The following is a 19,905-nucleotide window of genomic DNA, read 5'->3' as shown; positions in this document are numbered from 1 at the left end:
GTTGACCAGGATGGTCTCGATCTCTTGCCCTCGTGATCCACCCGCCTCAGCCTCCCAAAGTGCTGGGATTACAGGCTTGAGCCACCGCGCCTGGCTCATTCCTTCTTTTAACAAGAATTTATTTAATTCCCGTTGTTTAGGAGCCAAGGATATAACTGGAGAGCAAGACAGTCGTAATTCTGGCACTCATGAAGTTGGTAGACAGCCACTAAAAAAGTGACTACATGTGTTATGAAAACAGAAGATGCCGGAATTGGTGGCTCACACCTGTAATCCCAGCACTTTGGGAGGCCGAAGCAGGAGGATCACTTGAGGACAGGAGTTTGAGACTGGCCTGGGCAACATAGCCAGATCTTGTCTCTACAAAAAAATGAAAAAAATAACTAGGCATAGTGGCACTCACCTGTGGTCCCAGATACTTGAGAGGCTGAGGTGAGAGGATCCCTTGAGCACAGAAAGTGGAGGTTGCAGTGAGCCATGATTGTGCCACTGCACTCCACCCTGGATGACAGAGTGAGACCCTGGAGACAGAGGTCTCTGCCCACAAGGCCCGAGACGATTGGGTCCCATGGTATTATATTCATCCACTCTCCTCAGGTGCCAACCTTTCATCTGAGTCAGTGCAGTGAAGATTGTAACATGCCTCTTCTACAACCATTTTACCCCTTCCTCTTCCCATAGAAGCCAAATGGTTTGGGATCCCCAGCTCAGGTGGTAGCCCTCCTTCTGCACAGTCATTAGTTCAGGGGCGTCATGTGACATGGGTTGATTGCATAAGGCCAGGATGACAATGTACTGCTGTGGAAAGATGCGTAGCCGGGACTGCCACTGACGTGTGACTGCCACACAAACGGGCCTCCCCCGTCTCCCGATCCTCAGCTCACCTCCCTCACACTGTTGTTTGTGCTTTGCCGTCCTCTCTGTTCATCTAAATCTTATTCAAACCCGTAAATTCTAGTTCAAAGCTCTTTCCTGAGGAAGTCTCCAACTCTTCCTCACACATATCCCCTGAAACTTGACCACTGATTTCACCTCACTGACACTTTAAATTCTCCAGAAAGAAATATCCTCCCTGGGTGGTAACTGAATACATCATTTTGCTGTGAATTAGCCAGTGACTGGTCCACAGGATTAGAGGCAAGATCGCCCAGTGATGGGGTCAGCAAGTCCTGCCCAGAGAGGGGTAGAGGTGGCTTCTCCTTCATGTGGCAGAGGGAGAGAGGGCTCCAGCCTAACTGGGAGTCAGGACCCTGGGTCCATTCTGGTGCTTCCATGGTCATAATAACAGCAACCAACACCTGGTGCCACTCATGGCTTTTCAGCCAGGTCCATGGGCATCCTCTCTCCTGATCTTGAGACTAGCCCGTGAGCTAGAGCTTAAGCCCTGCTTTATGACTGAGGATACTGGAGCTTTGAGAAGGGGTGTAACATTCCAAAAGCCCCCAATGAAGAAGTGTTGGAATAGGGAAGAGGAGTTAGTTCCTCCATCTCAGAGGTCTGTGTTTTTTCCACTACTGCTTCACCATTTACCACTTCAAGTTTTGGTTTCTGAACCCTCCTACGGGAAATAAATAACAACATTTAATTTCCAGGCATTTGAGGAAGATGAAGTGTGAATACGGATTTGAAAGCATTTTTGAGAAGTACAGGCCAGCCTAAACAACAAGGTGGGATGTTGGTGACAAGGTCAGGAAACGGGAGCACAAGAGTGAGGCCTTGAAGAGGCTTCCCATCTTTGGTTTTATTTCTGCACGGATAGCTAAAAATGAGAAAGATATCCCAAAACACCTTTGGATGGTTTCTTAGCAAAGTGAGCCAGAAGGTTAAGACGGCTGTCCCCCGCCTGCCTTTGGAGGTGGAGGGAGCTGGAGCAGCAGACCCTTTGTCTTCTGCCCCAGCCAAGCCTCAGATGTCTTTGCATCAGGGAAGTCAGCTGTGAGATGCCCTCTAACAGGAAGGGATAACAGGTCCTGCCCTTTGCCATCTTCCTTTCCTCTTGGTTGTTACCTCCTTTCCTGTCCTGTCCCCTAGAGTCTCAAGAGTTGAGTGGAGGGAAGGAGCCTGATTATGAGAAAGGTACACTATCAGTGCAGTCAGAACCAAGGAGCGGTGATTCAGCAGTAAGACTTCGGGGAGGGGAGAGTGGAAAGCCTACTTCCTGCTTTCCAGCCCCGTCCCCAAGCACTTGATGCCTCTGTCCAAATGCTCCAGTGTGTTACGGAGCTCTCCTCATGAAAACCACAGACCCGAGCATCTCAGAGCTGGGAGGAGTCTTAGGGGTTATTCAGTCTGATCCCATTTCACAGATGAGAAGGCTGATATTCAGAGGGTTATGGTGATGTTTCCCAAGCCAGTGGAAGGTCAGGATAAGGAGCCAAGGCTCCTAAGGCAGGATTTTACAGACTGTGCCCCCTGCTACCCTAGGAGGCTGTGGCAGTGCCTCAGTGTATTTCTGGGGAGCTCAGGAGGAGGTTTAAGGCTAGGAGGCTATGGGACTTACCTCTGTTAGAGAGGCTTCCACCATAGTCATTTATGTATTTGTTTCTGTGTAAAATTTCATTTCATAAAAAGAAACCATGGATTAAACCAACAAAAAAACCCAAAGTGGTTTGAAATCTATTGACCTTTACTCAAGTTCTCCTTAATGAATGTACTCACAAAAAAGCATTATAATTCAATGCCATGCAAAGCAGTGACAGAGGCTTAAAAATTTTTCACTTCAGCCGGGTGCGGTGGCTCACACCTGTAATCCCAGCACTTTGGGAGGCTGAGGTGGACGGATCATGAGGTCAGGAGTTTGAGACCATCCTGGCCAACATCGTGAAACACCATCTCTACTAAAAAAAAAAAATACAAAAATTAGCCAGGTGCAGTGGAGGGCACCTGTAATCCCAGTTACTTGGAAGGCTGAGGCAGAATTGCTTGAACTCGGGAGGTGGAGGTTGCAATGAGCCAAGATTGCACCATTGCACTCCAGCTTGGGCGACAGAGTGAGACTCCATCTCAAAAAAAAAAAGAAAAGAAAATTTCGCAGTTCACCACACACCTATTCCAACACTGTAGCCCTAACCTACCACATTCACATTTACGTTGCCCACCACTCTGCTTCTTACTCATCTCCTGCCCCGTCTTCTTTGTTTCTTCTGGCTCTTTTCAACACTCTCCCAATTCCTCTCACCCACTTGTTTGTTTTCTTTTTATTGAGAGTCTTTTCAACACTACTGTTATCATCTAATCATTGACAAATTATTGTGCCCATTTTTCAGACAAGAATACTGAGGCCATGAGAGCCGCTCCTTGGCCCCTCTGAGTTTAGCCAGGGTGGCTCCCTGTTGATTCCTCCATATCCCAGAAATAGAGCTACCTGTCCTTCTTGGGCCTTTCCAGTTTCTACCTCAGATTTATGTACCTAGTGAGGGAAGAAACCCCAATTGGTACTCCCTGAGGAAGATACAGCTCAAACGCACGTGTAGTGAGCACCTCTCTGGTGCCAGGTCCAGGGACAGGCAGCTTGTGATGAAAAAAGCACTAGCTTTGAAAACTCAATCTCCAGCTACCTTTTAAATGCTGTGTTATTTTGCCCAAGAAATGTAATCTCTCTGCTGAGCCTAGGTTTCCTCATCTATAAAACAGGGATAAAGACATCTGTCCTGTAGACTTGCAGGAGATGGTATGAAAAACCCCATGGATGTAGTAACTTAATAAATGGTGATTATTTTAATAATTATTTTGCATTTGATATGTCATTTAAAATGTCAGAATCATTCTGCCACTTAGATTTCATTCTCGGTTACACACCTGGGAAGAGCAAGGTTCAGAGGGAAAGAATAACTTGCCCATAATAATACAGCTACTAAGTCAAAGTTCCAGGGCAATCTCTGCCTCCTTTCAGCCTCAGGAGGTGCACTGCACAGGCTGCCCGCAGCCTCCAGAGCAGGACAGAGGACCTGCATGGCAGTTCTTCAGACTTGTGCCCTTTTGCCCACTGGTTTCAGGTAGACACCTGGTGCTTTCAAAATCTCTGTCGTTCCCCCCAACCTCCACCTTACTTCCCTCAAGTTCCACTTCTGCTCACCATTTTCGTTCAGGGAGTGGCTTTTTTTTTTTTTTTTTTTTAAGTGAGAGCCTATTCCAGAACCACCTGGTACTTCTGATGAATCCCAAGGTATTTTCCCAAAATACAAACTTCTGATGAATACAAAGCGGGTAAGAGTCTGCTGATGCTGATCACTTAGCAAGGCCAGGTGATGCAGGGGAAAGGACTGGGGACACCAGTTGCCTGTGTGGTCTTGGGCAGGCCACTTCAGGCAGGCTCAGGTACACATACACATAATGAAGCGGTTGTAAGTCCCCAGAGGGCGACCTCATGGCGGTACTCCATGAGATGGATGACAGAAGAGAGATTTCTCACTTATGGGGCTCCTGATCCTTTCTGAGAGCCCTTAGGATACAAAAATCTTCAAAGACTAGAAGACCACTGACAGGTGCAGAACAGTCCTAGGTCCTCCATGGACTAAACATAAAGTGTCTATGATATGAGTTGGCTCTCTGAGTACAGACTGAATAGACTGCTTGAGTGAGTAAGGTGAGAAAATTCAAGGGGTTCTTTCCATTTTATTATTGTTATGTATAACCAGTTTTATAAATACATAACTGTACAGTTATTTTGCTCTTAAAGTTGCCCTCAAAAGGAGGGAAGGCTAGCAGATAAAGTTTCTGAGGCCCAGGAAACCTTCAACATTCCTTATCTAACTCACGGCAGAATCTGGGTTAGAAAAATAGTCTCTGATATCCAGCACCACTTCTTTCAGCTCCTTCATCCCTGGGACAGTCAGTAGGGGAGTCCATTCCCACAGCCATTTTCCCCCCTCCCTCTAGTCTCTTCCTGATCTGAGATTCAGAGATCAGAGGTTAGTAAAAAGCAAATGCTAGAAGAGAACACAGAGCCTCCTGAGTTGAGCCAGAGAGCCCCAGAGTGGAAGAAGAAACCTGGAACTACACTTCAGGATGAGGAAGACAGGCAAGTGGAAGAGATTCTGGCTGGACTCACCTGTGAGCTGCCAAAGGATGTACAGGAGGGTGAGGCATGTGGGGGAGCCAGCCATCTCGCTCTCTGGAAGTCAGCCACTGAAATGAAGCCACTTCCCTCTCAGGTCTCTTCCCCAGCTGATGTGTAAAAGAAGTAGGAGGGGTCACAGCATAAACACGTGATATTGAGTAATTCTTCCCAAGAGGCTTTTTTTTTTTTTTTTTTTTGGTTAAACTGGTTCTACTGAGGATTTGAACGAGCAACCTTGTAGTTGCAGACTCTATACCTTAACTACTGTTCTAACAGGCCACTTGAGATTGAGTAATTCTTAACTATTTTAGAGTGAATATAATATTTTACTTTGCCCCAGCAATCTATGACAGATTCAGTTGCTCCCCATCTTCATCAGCATTTGGTATATTTCCATTTTATATTTTAGCTGTTTTAATAGGTGTTGCAGTGATACCTCATTGTGGTTTTAATTTGTATTTCCCTAAAGCCTAATAATGTTGAACATCTTTTCACGTGCTTATTTGCCATCTATATGTCCACATCCTCCTTGGTGAAATGCCTGTTTATGTCTTTTGTCCATTTTATAATCAGATTCTTTCTTTCTTTCTTTTTTTTACTGTTGAGTTTTGACAATTCTTTATATGTTCCAGGTATAAGAGTTATTTGTCAGATATGTGGTTTACAAATATTTTTTCTTAGTCTGTAGCCTGTCTTTTCATCTTCTTAATGGGGTCTTTTGGTCTTTTGCAGAACAAAAATTTTAATTTTGGTGAAATTCAACTTATTGGTTTTTTTTTTTCAACCACCACTAAGGCCCGAAGGTTTTCTCCTGAAAATTTTATAGTTTTATGTTTTACGTTTAAATGTATGATCAAGTTTGACTTAATTTTAACATAAGGTATGAAGTTTAAGTTGAGATTCATGTTGTTGGTTTTTTGTTTTTTTTGTGTGAGTGTTCAATTGTTCCAGTATCATGAGATGGAAAATATTATTTTTCCTACATTGAAATATTTTTGTATCTTTGTCAAAAATAAGCAGGTATACTTGTGTGGGTATATTGTGGAACTATTTATTCTATTTCTTTGCCTTATATAATTATTTACATATCAGGTTTAAGTTTGCCATTTTGTTGTTTTCTCTTTGTTTCTTCTGGGTTTCTGTTTGTTTGTTTTGTTCCTCTGTTTTACTTTCCTGGCCATCCTGTGTGTTACGGGAATATTTTTTATAATCCCATTTTGATTTATCTATAGTGGATCTTTTTGAAGAGTTTTTTTGGTGGTTGCTGTACACATTACATTCTACATACATAAATTTTGATCTACTGCTGTTGACATTTTACCAGTTCAACTGGGTATAAAATCCTTACCTATATTAGTTTTCTTTATTATTCTATCTTTATACTTGTCTTAAATATGTTGTCTATATTCATTGAGAACCATATCAGGTAATATTATAAGTTTTGCTTCCATTTTTGAACATAATTCAGAACACTCAAGAGGAAAAGGACAATCTATTATATTTACCCATATTTTAACTCTTTTCATTGTTATTTCTTTATTTCAATGGTTCAAGTTTCCTTCTTTTTTTTTGGATGAAGTCTTGCTCTGTCATCCAGGCTGGAGTGTGATGGTATGATCTCAGCTCACTGCAACCTCCACCACCTGGGTTCAAGTGATTCTCCTGCCTCAGCCTCCTAAGTAGCTAGGACTACAGGCTCATGCCACCTTCCCAGCTACTTTTTGTATTTTCAGTAGAGATTGGGTTTTGCCATGTTGGCCAGGCTGGTCTTGAACTACTGATCTCAGGTAATTTGCCCACTTTGGCCTCCCAAAGTGCTGGGATTACTGAAGGCTGAGCCACCACACCCGGCCTTCAAGTTTTCTTCTTTAATTATTTCTTTCTGTTTCAAGATATTCTATAGGCACTCTTTTATGATAAGCCTACTGTTAACAAATTATCTTAGTTTTCCTTCACCTGAGAATATCTTGATTTAACCCTTCTTCCTGAATATAAAATTTTAGGTTGACAGTTCTTTTCTTTCAACACTTGAAAAGTGTCATGCAAATTCAGGAAAAGAAAATTACACACCAGCATTGTTATGAAGATAGTTGCAAAGATCCTAACTGACACTTTAGCAAATCAAAGCTGTTGACATATAAAAACATACAATGAATAAATGGCATTTGTCCCATGGATGTGAGAATGGGCCAATATTTCAAAAATTTATCAGCATAGTCCATCATATTGATTAAATGTAAAACAACATATGATCATCTCAGAAGACATAGTAAAAGCTTTGATAAAATTAAATATGGATTTATAATTTGAAAAAATTTTAGTAAACTTTAGTAAACATCATACTTAATGCTGAACCTTTAGAAGAAATAGTATCAAAGTCAGGAATAAGACAATGATTTCTCTGGTCACTGATAGTATTTATTAATTAACTGGTGTCTTGGCCAAAGCAATGAGACAAGAAAAATAAATAAGATATAACTGAATTAGAAAAAGAGAGACAAATAATTGTTATTTTCAGACCATATCACTGTGGACATAAAAAATCCAAAGGAATCTAACTGCAAACAAACTATGAGAACTAATAAGAAGCGATTGAGCATAATATCTGACCATAATTGTAAAGAAGACATTTTTTTAACTAGTGTCACGGGTTGACAACTTGTTTACTAATCTTGACCTCATTTTATTAAGAGCCAGAGAGGCATTTTCCCCAACATTACACAGCATTTTATTAGCACAGCCAGGACAGAAACTAAAACATTGTGATGACTTTAAATCCAGTAATGTTTCCATTATGAGGTATCATCCATTTGAGCAACATACTAGTACAAATGTGGCAATGGCAGAAATAGTAAAAAGTGCCTTGATTATGAATCCTAGAAATCTTGGCAAACAGAATGAGGATGGAGAGTAGATATCCTGTATAAATTTACCTAGAGGTGGGTTGGGAGCATATATTTCATTTTCATTCAAACAGTTTTATTCTTTTGTTTCATGTCTCAGCTTTCCTTATTCCTGCCAAGCCAAGGTTTCTGGGAAGATATGGAGAAAAACTATTATGAAATGGAAAGGGGCCTGAACTGGGTGGAACGAGATCAGTGAAAAGTCCTGGGGGTACCCCATCAAAAAACATCTAGAGAAGAACTGAAAAAGAAAGTAAAGTCTATGCTGAATTTGAAAGTAATTGCCTTTGTAAACTAAAACTTTATTTAAAACATTTGGTAGTTAATCATTCCCTCTTTCTTGAGACGTTTTGGCCTGTGAGACTTTACTCTCTCAGTTCTCTCCTTCCCAAGTGATATGGTTTGGATATTTGTTCCTTCCAAATCTCATGTGATCCCCAGTGTTGGAGATGAGGCTTAGTGGGAGGTGTTTGGGTCATGAGGGCAGATCTCTCATGAATGGTGTGTTGCCTCCCCCATGGTATAAGTGAGCTCATGGGAGAGCTGGTTGTTTAAAAGAGCCTGGTACCTTCTCTTCTCTCTTTTTCTCCCTCTCTCGCCATGTGACATGCCTGTTCCCCCTTTATTTTCTGCCATGATTGTAAGTTTCCCGAAGCCCTCACCAGAAGCTGAACAGATGTAGGTGCCATTCTTGTATAACTTGCAGAATCATGAGCCAAATAATCCTCTGTTCTTTATAAATTACCCAGTCGTGGTATTCCTTTACAGCAATGCAAAATGTCTCTGGGTTCAGTCCTTACACTTACTCCTTTGTTCATCTATCCTGATTCCTTAGGTGATCTCATTCAGTCTCTTGGTTTGAAATACTCAATTTTGTTTCCAACCCTCACCTTTTTCCTGAATTCAAGTCTTGTATATCCAGCTACCTACTCAGCATCTCCATTTGGATATTTAACAAGCATCTAAAGCTTCACATGAGCCAAATCAAACTCCTGCTTGCCTACCCTCTACCTCTTCCTCCATCTGCCTTCTTCAACTCAGTGAACTGCAGCTCCAATCACTCAGGTTTTTCAGACATGTATAATTACCCATGACTTCACTTTCTCATCCCCATATCCAACCATCAGAAAATTCTATTGACCTTGCCTTGGAAAAAATGCCCAGAGCCTGATCACTTCTCATTGCCTTCACCACCTTTATCACTACCATCTCTCACCTGCACTATTGCAACAGCCACCTACCTAATCTTTTTGCCTCTATCTTGGTCCTCTATAGTGTATTTTTCACAGGCTGCTAAAGCAATTCTTTAAACACATAAGTCAGATCATGTTATTCCTCTGCTTGCCTTTTGTCTCCCATAGCACTTCAAATAAAATGCAAAGTTCTTCCCAGGGCCTCCAAGACCCTGTATGATGGTTCTTGGCTACCTTTTTAATGTCATCTCACATCATTTTCCCCTAGCCTATTCCACAGCTGTCACACTAACCACCTCAATGTTCCTGAATACTCCAAGCACAGTTCAAGGTTTTTGCACTAGAGGAGGGCCCTTCGCCCAGATAGCTATATGGCTATCTCTTTCTTTTTCTTTCTTTCTTTCTTTTTTTTTTTTTTTTTCTCTGTCACTCAGGCTGGAGTGTAATGTCATGATCTCGGCTCACTGCAACCTCTCCCTCCCTGGTTCAAGCGATTCTCCTGCCTCAACCTCCTGAGTAGCTGGGACTATGGGCGCACCACCACACCCAGCTAAGTTTTGTATTTTTAGTAGAGATGGGGTTTCACCATGTTGGCCAGGATGGTCTCGATCTCTTGACCTTGTGATCCGCCCGTCTCGGCCTCCCAAAGTGCTGAGATTACAGGCATGAGCCACTGGGCCTGGCTGGCTATCACTTTCTTAAGATCAACTCAGTGTCACCTATCAGACAGGGCTTCCTGTGCCCCTACAAAACATCACTCCCTGATCTTTTACTCTCTATCTCCCTTCCCTGACTTATTATTATTTTTTCCCTCTAGTATCTGCTATCCTAAAATCTAAGAAGCATCAGAAGATGGACTTTGTCTGCTTCGTTCACTGCCCTGTCCCCAGTAACTAGAACAGTGCCTGGTATACAGCAGACCTTCAACACGTACGTGAAATGAGTAAATGGGTGTCCTGAGCAATAAAAGTTGAGTAACTATGAATGATGTCCAGCATTTCCTTCTTTGTATTTGGAGAAAAAAATTGGACGCACAAAACAGTTTGATTTCTGAGGCCCTCAGGACTCCATCTTTTGTGAGACTGGTGTGACGGTAGAGCAGAGTGTGGGGGAAAATTTAGAAACCCCAGAAAATCTAAAAAGAATGCTTTTGTTTTTCTTGCTGGGGAGTTGATGTCATCTCAAATTGAGAAACTGTTGTTGCTTATTTAAGCCATCCTTACAGCACTGTTACAATGAGTGTAGTTTTAAAAATAGCATTTCAATAATCACTTGTTTTTCAGAACATCCATAGAGTATGTTTATAGCAAGCGTAGCAGTTACCTTCTCTTTTTTTAAACTTTTAAGTTCAGGGATACAAGTGCAGTTTTGTTACATAGGTAAACTTGTGTCATGAGGTTTGTTGTATAGATTATTTCATCACCAGGGAATTAAGCCTAGTACCCATTAGTTGTTTTTCTTAATCTTCTCCTTCTTTCTACCCTCCACCCTCCAAAAGTCCCCAGTGTGTTTTGTTCCCCTTTATGTGTTCACATGTTCTCATCATTTAGCTCCCATTTATAAGTGAGAACATGCGGTGTCTTGTTTTCTCTTCCTGTGTTAGTTTGCTAAGGATAATGGCCTCCAGCTCCATCCATGTCTGTGCAGAGGACATAATCTCATCCTTTTTTCTTTTTTTTTTTTTGAGATGGAGTTTTGCTCTTGTTGTCCAGGCTGGAGTGCAGTGGCATGATTTTGGCTCACTGCAACCTCTGCCTCCTGGGTTCAAGCGATTCTCCTGCTTCAGCCTCATGAGTAGCTGGGATTATAGGCATGTGCCACCAGGCCTGGCTAATTTTGTATTTTTAGTGGAGACGGTGTTTCTCTATGTCGGTCAGGCTGGTCTTGAACTCCCTACCTCAGGTGATCTGCCTGCCTCAGCCTCCCAAAGTGCTGGGGTTACAGGCGTGAGCCATTGCACCCAGTTGATCTCATCCTTTTTAATAGCTGCATAGTATTTCATGGTGTATGTGTACCACATTTTCTTTATCTGCTGATGGGCATTTATGTTGATTCCATTTCTTTGTTATTGTGAATAGTGTGCAGTCACCTTCTTATGAATGTGATTTTGCACTCAGTTATCATCTAAAATTATTATTTAGGCTAGATGCATCATACCTGTAGTCCCAACTTTGGGGAGACTGAGGTGGGAGATGACTTGAGGCCAGGAGTTTAAGACTAGTCTGGGCAACATAATAAGACCCTCTTTCTACAGAAAAATTTAAAAAGAAATTAGCTCATTATGATGGTGCACACTTGTAGTCTTAGCTACTCAGGAGGGTGGGGGAGAAGGATCACTTGAGTCCAGGAGTTCGAGTCTGTCCTGAGCTGTGATTGTACCACTGTACTCCAGCCTGGGTGACAGGGCAAGACCCTCTCTCAGAACAAACAGACACAAGCCAACAACTATCTCTATAAAATAACTAAGCTTGACATTAAAACGTGATATAGAAAACTTTAAATTTTAAGCTAAAAAGAAATACAGGAACATTTGAATACCTTACATATATATATGTGTAATTATATATATTAATTATATATATGTATATATAATTTTTTTTTTGAGACAGGATCTTGCTCTGTCACCCAGGCTGGAGTGCAGCCTTGACCTCCCAGGCCCAGAGGATCCTCCCACCTTAGCCTCCTGGATAGCTGGGATTCAGTATGAGATTTGGAGGGGACATACCTTCAAGCCATATCATCCTTGAACTTGCAAATTAATGTTAGAAGTGAGAGAGTTCTTGGGGAATACTCTATAGGCTTGTGACACTATGCCTGGCTAACTTGTGTATTTTTTGTAGAGATGGGCATTTCCCTATGTTGGTCACGCTGTTTTCAAACTCCTGGGCTCAAGTGATCTACCCACCTTGGCCTCCCAAAGCGCTGAGATTAAAGGTGTGAGCGACCACGCCTGGCCACTAATATATTTTAATTACTATTTAACCAACTTTTGGACATCTTGAATAGAATACTTCCCATTTACTGTAAAATATTGATATTGGTGTTAAGGCCTTCCTGAGAATGCATGTAACTTTCACAGTTTAATACTTGAGGCTCCACGGAAACCAGCCACAGACCTGATTAACTACCGTTTCCCTCCTTGGCGGTGGCCGTGCTGCATCATAGCCACAGTCTACACTCCTGCTGATAACGGTGCACAATGAAACCTTGGGCTTGCTGCCTGAAGCTGGAGCACACCCCTTTCTTCTGGGGGCTTTAGTTCCTCTCCTACTCACTCGCAGGGCTAAAGTTGACTGTCACCTGTGTCTAGCTCAGTAGACTATGAGTCTACTGTGCTTTTCTTAAACTTTCCTAGTTTCTACGAGTCACTTCTGAGTGGGTGGAGGTGGTAGATCCATTTCAGATCTCACACCTCTACTGTGCATTCTGGTTTCCACACTCCTTTGCTCACACTCTCTGTCTGGGTTTCACCAATCATGCAGCATGACCTTTGGGAAGGGAGCTCCAGGAAGGAAGGCTACTCCTTGCTTGTCTCAAGGACAGTGGCTGGTGTGACTGGACCCCCACATGCTGACCCTGAGCACTTAAGGAAGGCCTTGGACTGAAACCATAGAACACTGTGTTTAGAAAGTCGTGCAAAATGGTCTGAAGTAGGGTACAACTGCTGTAAGAACTAAGATATAAGGCATGATGTCAGACCAGCACAAAAGGGAAACGATATGTTTACTGGATCATGAAAGGAATTTACCTCCTGAAAATATAACAGCATAATCAGTTATAAAAAGTTCTTCTCAAATAATGGAAGTGATGGAGGGTAACCAAGAGAACAGGGAAACGACCGAACGCAATTTAGTCTCTTACAGTACATTGCCACCACCACAGAAAAGGAGGGTTTTAACTCCCTTGTTATGAATCCCCACCTCGGATGATCGAGTGTGCCTGCAATTCTGTAAGATCCAAAAAGGGAGGAGGCAATGTACCTCTCACTGTATTCCCTTAACCTCCAGAAAGAATCTTCAAAGTTTAATCAAATGTGAAATTAGTGGGTATTCCCCCAGAACTCTCTCACTTCTAACATTAATTTGCCAGTTCAAAGATGACATGGTTTGAATGTATGTCCTCTCCAAATTTCATGTTGAAATTGATGCTAGTGTTGGAGGTGGGACCTAGCGGGAGGGGACTGGGTCACGGGGTTGGATCCCTCGTGAATGGTTTGCTGTCCTCCCTGCAATAATTGGTTCACACAAGATCTACATGTTTAAAGAGACTGGAACCTCCTCCTCCCTGTCTCTTGCTCTCTGTCTTGCATGTGGCTGCCTGTTCCTCCTTCGCCTTCTACCATGAATGGAAGATTCCTGAGGCTCCCACCAGAAGCAGACGCTGGCACCATGTTTCTTGTACAGTCTGCAGAACTATGAGCCAAACACACCTCTTTTCTTTGTAAATTACCTGAGAATGGTAGAGCATTTAGTCAAGAGGGAGGGGCAAATTTGAGGTATGGCTCTTATTTCTATGATTGATATAACCAGTAAAATAATAAAGCCTTCTTTCTTGGCAACACTCATTGCTTCCTTTTGTGTGATGAGCAGCAGGACGTAGACTGAACCCCTGGTGTTTGGTAACAGGTGTAGACCTTCACGCGTGCTCTCACACATCATACACCATCACGCTGCATCTCCCTTCCTAAGCTGATGATCTTGCCTACCCCACAGGTATGACTGAGGCTTTAAATCCTAAAAGTCAGTCACCTGCCTGCCCTGAAGAAGGAATCTATGTAAGCCACCTTGACCTTGCTTCCGCCCGTCAGATAAAAGGGGTGTCTATCCATGGTGGCAGCTATCAAAACGACGTGCTCACTTTCATTTTTAAAAAGAAACAAAACCCTTCTTGAGGCTGCTCTCCTTTTCCTCCCTGCAGAAATCAGATTCTTTGGGAGAAGAGTGTAACTGCTTTTTCTGTCTCCTCCTCTCCCATACAGGACAGACAGGCCTCTGCCCTCCCAAGCTACCAAAGCTATGGCCTGTTGCCAAATCTAATGGCTACTTTTAGTCCTCATCTTCCCAGGTTACCTTGGGCATGTGACCCATTTATCATTTCTTCCACAGAAGTTTACGTTTTCTAGTTCTCCACGACACCACTCCTACTGTCTTTCTCCACTGATTTCATTTTCCATGTTCATTCTTATTATTGGTATTTCCCCAAATTGTGTTTTTCATCCTTTTCTCTTCCCACATAGGGTTTCTCAATGGTTTACTCTCTCTACCACATGACCAGGCTAAAAATTTTCCAAATTTTTATGCTCTGCTTCCCTTTAAAATATAAGTTCCAGCCAGGCACAGTGGCTCATGTCTGTAATCCCAGCACTTTGGGAGTCTAAGGTGGGCGGATCATGAGGTCAGGGGTTCGAGACCAGCCTGGTCAAAATGGTGAAACCCCGTCTCTACTAAAAATGCAAAAAATTAGCTGGGCATGGTGGCGCGTGTCTGTGGTCCCAGCTGCTCAGGAGGCTGAGGCAGGAGAATTGCCTGAGCCCAGGAGGCGGAGGTTGTGGTGAGCTGAGATTGCGCCATTGCACTCCAGCCTGGGTAACAAGAGTGAAACTCTGACTCAAAAAAAAAAAAGAAAAAAAAAATTAGCCAGGTGTGGTGGCGCACACTTGGGAGACTGAGGCAGGAGAATTGCTTGAACCGGGGAGGCAGAGGTTGCGGTGAGCTGAGAGCGCACCATTGCACTCCAGCCTGGGCAACAGAATGAGACTCTGTCTCAAAAAAAAAAAAAAGAAAGAAAGAAAGAAAAAGAAAAAAAGCATAAATTCCAACTTTGAGTAACTCCTCTGCTCTCATGTCTGATCACAGGCTGTTGGAAGTACCCATACAACACTTTGAACTCTTTGCTGTCTAGAAATTTCTTTTGCCAGACACCCTAGGTCATCACTCTTAAGTTCAATCTTCCACAAATTCCTAGGACATGGATACAATGCAGTCAAGCTCTTTCCTAGGGCGTAACAAGAGTGACTTTAACTCCAGTTTCCAGTAACTTCCTCATTTCCATCTGATACCTCATTAGCCTGGCCTTCACTGTTCTTACTTCTGTCAGCATTTTGGTCATAATCACTTACCAAGTCTCTAAGAAGTCCCAAACTTTCCTTCACCTTCTAGTCCTCTTCTGGGCCCGGCAGACTCTTCCCACTGCCCATTACCAGGTTCCAAAGCCAATTCCACATTTCAGGTACCTTTACGGCAATGCCCAACTCCTCGGCACCATTGTTCCGTGTTTGTTCAGTTTGCCTTGCTATAAAGGAATACTTGACACCAGTAGAGCCATGGCCTCTTACGTCATTAGCCTGTAAAAGCTGCAGGCACTCAACACCATGAACATCTCAATTCCTCCAGTTCTTTAATTTCCTTTAAAAGGCTCTAATTTTCTTTATTCTTTTCTATTAGATCTTTGTCAGTCTCATTTGCACAAACTCATCCTTTGCCATCCCTTAAAGGTTAGTATTACCAGCGGATTCCATCCCCAACCCTCTTTTCATATTCTTTCTGAGTAAGAATTTGTGTGCCATAATTATCTGTGTGCTGGTACATCATAGCTCAGATCTCTGTCTCCTGAGCCCCAGATACATATATTCATCTGCTTCTTAGACATGTTAATCTTAACATATTCAAAACCGAACTTATCATCTCTGATGTCGCACCTTGTCCCTTATCCTATTCACAGATTTGACCACCCAAACCAGGAACCAGACTCTTCCTGTCCCCTCTTCCTTTAGCCCATATGCAACCAGGTATCAAGTTCTGCTCATTTGAACCCCTGCCCTTCACACCACCAGCCCTGCTTCAGCCAAGCTGAGCAGTAAGGAAGCCAAGGGCTTCATTATTGTTTAGCCGGATCCCTCCAATAGCCTTTAGAATGTCCCCCCTCTTGCTTGGAGTCTCATTCTCCTGTTTACCAGAATGTTCTTTTTAACTCGTGAACCAGAGTATATCACTAATCTCAAAACCCTTTAATTACCTCCCTTCACAAGCCTTCAAAATAAAATCTAAACCCTTCATCATGTACACGAAAACATTAGTGATCTGGACCAGTCTGGAAACTGGACCTGCTTTCCTTATCCAGTCTTTATTTCAGTCATACCAAAATATCCTCATTTTCCTGAACTAGCCAAGTTCTTCGAGTAGTAAGGAGTATAAAAATAAACCCTCTGGCCGGGCGCGGTGGCTCACGCCTGTAATTCCAGCACTTTGGGAGACTGAGGCAGGCAGATCACAAGGTCAGGAGATCAAGACTATCCTGGCCAACATGGTGAAACCCCTTCTCTACTAAAAATACCCCAAAAATTAGCTGGTTACTGTTGTGTGTGTCTGTAATCCCAGCTACTCGGGAGACTGAGGCAGGAGAGTCACTTGAACCCAGAAGGCATTGTATTTCAAAAGGAGAAGTAAAAGTTGAAAATAGAAGGCACAGGGTCAGTGGAGGAGACAAAACCGGTGCCACTAGACGGAACTGGAGGTCACAGATGAAACCCACACCCTCGTTCCTATCCTACCTATAGATCACAGGCATGGGATGGAGGAATCCTCCCCGGAAGGCACAGTTCTTGCTTAATCACAATTAGACCCCCACCTAAGTCATGTACCCCTCACTTACCTCATTGATCACGACTCTCACATGTACCCTCTAAGATCGCGAGCCTTTAAAAGAGGCCAGGATTTTCTAGTCGGGAGCTCGGTTCTTGAGACGCGAGTCTGCCAAGACTCCCCGCAGAATAAAACTGCCCTTTCCTTCCCAGTTCCGTGTTGGAAAGGTTTGTTCACGGCCACTCCTGCTTCAATCTGACTGATTGTCTTTCTTTTCCTCTTCAGGATCCCTTTCTTCTGTTGCCTCTTACATGTTAAATATACCTTGGGAAGCCAGGTGCGGTTGCTCACACATGTAATCCTAGCGCTTTGGGAGGCTGAGGCGGGTGGATCATCTTAGGTCGAGAGTTCGAGACCAGCCTGACCAACATGGAGAAACCCCGTCTCTACTAAAAATACAAAATTAGCTGGGCTGGTGGTGCACGCCTGTAATCCCAGCTACTCGGGAGGCTGAGGCAGGAGAATTGCTTGAACCCGGGAGGCGGAGGTTGTGGTGAACCGAGATCATGACATTGCACTCCAGTTTGGGTAACAAGAGCGAAACTCCATCTAAAAAAAAAAAAATTTACCCTGGAAATCGTCCTGAGTCCCCCAGTTCTTTTAGTCTCCCCCGGAATGGCCGCCAAGCTGGATCCTACTCAGGCAGTGTTGTACTGCCCCCTACTGGTGTAACTGAAAAGCAGGTTAGTTGCTGGCCACATGCAGAGTCCAATTAACGAGAGTGAAGCCTGGCACAAGAAAAGTGAATTTATTTCCGAAACTAGTTTGGTGGGAGGGCACAAACTGTCCTCATTTAAATGTGCCACTTTGCCTTTGGCACAAAAAGTCAAGGTCAGGGTGGTCTCCCTGCTACTGAGCAGTTAATTACTGAGCAGTTGAGTTGGTGCCTTCCCAGGCAGGAGTAAGTTGTAAAAACGGCCAATAGGCATGTTTTCCACATGCCTTTGTGAGGCAACCCCACCCCCCTCAAGGTAGGAGTTCCATGAGGACATGCTTTGATCTGCAAATCGACAGATCCGTTTTGGAGCATATAGGTGATCTTGCCCTGTAGGGAGTGTCCGGTGAGGGGGAGGTGAGAGGTTATTTTGCATTTCAAAATGGCCAAGTAGGAAGTAGAGGGCAAGGGGGAAGGAAAAAGGAAAAGGGGGGGAGCAATTAAACATTATATAAAATATATAAACATTATGTAAAATAAAGCATTATATCTCTTAGAATAATGGGGGCACTTGGGTACACTGGTACCCGTGAAAAGCCAGCCAGGAATAGTAGTGGCCCTAGTCCTAAGGGGGTGACAATAGGTTTTCCTATTCTCTGCTGACTAAAGCATCACATGTCTGAGCTAACACACGGGGCAGTAGACCTTCTGAAGACTCCTGACAGGGGGAGTACAGTCCTCTGACTGGGCTCTTCAACCTCCATTTTCTTTTACACTCTGGACTCTGGAGCTCAGAGGTGGCTGGTGTCTTTTTTGCGTCTTAGTGTTAGAGGTGGTGAATTCATATAGGTTTGCAGTAACCTCAGTTACTGTCTCTTCAGAAGAAAAAATTCAACCATGGGGCCTAAGGAAGAGGGAGAGAGCAAGGTAAGTTTTAGAGTGGGAGTGAAAGCTGATGGAAAAGCTTTGGAGCTGGAATTTTTTTAAAAAACTTCATTTGGAAGAGGGTCAAGCAGGTGGCTTGAGAGACGAAGTGCACTGTTTGACCTTTGACTTGGCGCTTTATACGCTGGCGTACTTCCGGGGTCTTGCATCCCTTCTGATTCATCCCCTGGGGTGGGCTGTCTGCATGCGCAGCGGCCTGCTAGCACTTGGGAGCGGCCTCATGCCCAGGGTGTTCACTGGAGTTGTACGCATGCTCACTTGAGGCGTTCTTCCCTTACCAGCTGAGTGTTCTCAGAGGAAAGTGATACACCAGTTAAACGCCGCCATTTTGCCTTTTAGTACACATGTGTGAGCCCACTCACCCAGCTCCTGTGATCTTAATGGGAAACTGCTGATCACCAGCTTCAGATTTGGTTTTATCTATTTGGGTGGCTGCCTTTCCTCTCGCTGGCTGTGACTACTTGTTATTTTAGAGAGACAGCTTATCAACTGTCTGACCATCACCTGATGGTTACCTGACATTCCTAGGGGGGCCTCTCCTGCCCTGCTCATGTCTGCCTGACTACCTACTGTAACATTTCCCCCCTCAAGGGTCCAGTACCCCAATTTTGGGAAGGAAAATGGACAAAGGTCAGTCTTCTGTAAACTGCTCCCTGCTCACAGAGGGGCAGCAGTGGTTATTCTGTGGGTCTTGGCCTCCTGCTAGCTGTTAGGGCAGAGCAACTCTGTGGGTTCATGAAAGCAGTGTCCAGCCAGGTCCAACGGAGGAAGGGGCAGGACTTAGCCTCTTTCAAATGTCCTACTGATGGGCAGTCTAAGGGCTTAGTGTAGAAGGATAACTCTTGAATGTTGAGAGGACGTATTCCTCACTGACAATCATGTGGAGCTTGATGCCCTGGAGATGACAGAACACAAATCAGGTTATTAGATATCGAAGACATGGACCAAAAAGGACAAGTAGCGATGTCAAAATGAAACAAAGGGTTGAGGGCAGTTCCAAAAAATCCTGAGGCTGCTGACACACCCAGGTAGCTGGTGGCTGCAGTCATGCCTGCTAAGACTTGGGCACATGGGGTTGCTGCCAATTCCAATATGTGCCCGGTGTAGCGGGTGCACAGCAACACATTTAAGCTTGTGCACAAGGCATTTGAGGTTGAGGCATGAAAAAATAGTGAGGCACTGTGTGCGTGTTGTTTGTGCATGAGACTATAACTCCTTGACCCTGAAAACAGGGCAATGCGTGATGAGAGCTGAGCACGTCCTCCAAGAATATGGTTTGGGTGCTTCTAGACCTAACAAACAAGGCCACATGTGCCTCATGACACGACTGCAAAAAGCCACCTGGTGGAGGTCTCTTGTTTGTCTGAATTATAGTTTAACAAGCCTCTCAATAAGTACTTGGCGGACAGATCTTGGAGCAGCACTCCCTCAGAGGAGCTACTCCCTGCCCTGTTCAGCTGTAGTTGTCTGAATACTTATTTCTCTGCAATCACTGCAGAGCAAACTGCAA

At 43.8% G+C, this 19,905-nt stretch overlaps 2 protein-coding genes across 3 annotated transcripts in view; one reads left to right on the top strand and one right to left on the bottom strand.

Moving 5' to 3' along the window:
- The window catches only part of SLAMF7 (SLAM family member 7), a 14,869-nt gene extending 9,683 nt beyond the window's left edge, over window positions 1–5,186 (bottom strand). For both annotated transcript variants that reach the window (XM_032260805.1, XM_032260806.1), the window contains exon 1: window positions 5,051–5,186. In XM_032260805.1, coding sequence (XP_032116696.1) covers window positions 5,051–5,105 — 55 coding nt within the window. In that variant the 5' untranslated portion in view covers window positions 5,106–5,186. The remainder of the gene's footprint in view (window positions 1–5,050) is intronic.
- CD48 (CD48 molecule) overlaps window positions 1–19,905 on the top strand; it is a 69,393-nt gene that overhangs the window by 25,749 nt on the left and 23,739 nt on the right. The gene's annotated exons all lie outside the window — the stretch shown is intronic.

The sequence above is a fragment of the Sapajus apella genome, unplaced genomic scaffold, assembly GCF_009761245.1.
Source record: "Sapajus apella isolate SASKATOON/1434 unplaced genomic scaffold, GSC_monkey_1.0 scaffold119, whole genome shotgun sequence".
Taxonomy (NCBI): Eukaryota; Metazoa; Chordata; class Mammalia; order Primates; family Cebidae; genus Sapajus; species Sapajus apella.
The sequence above is the reverse complement of the archived record's forward strand: the minus strand, read 5'-3'. Positions and strand labels throughout refer to the sequence as shown.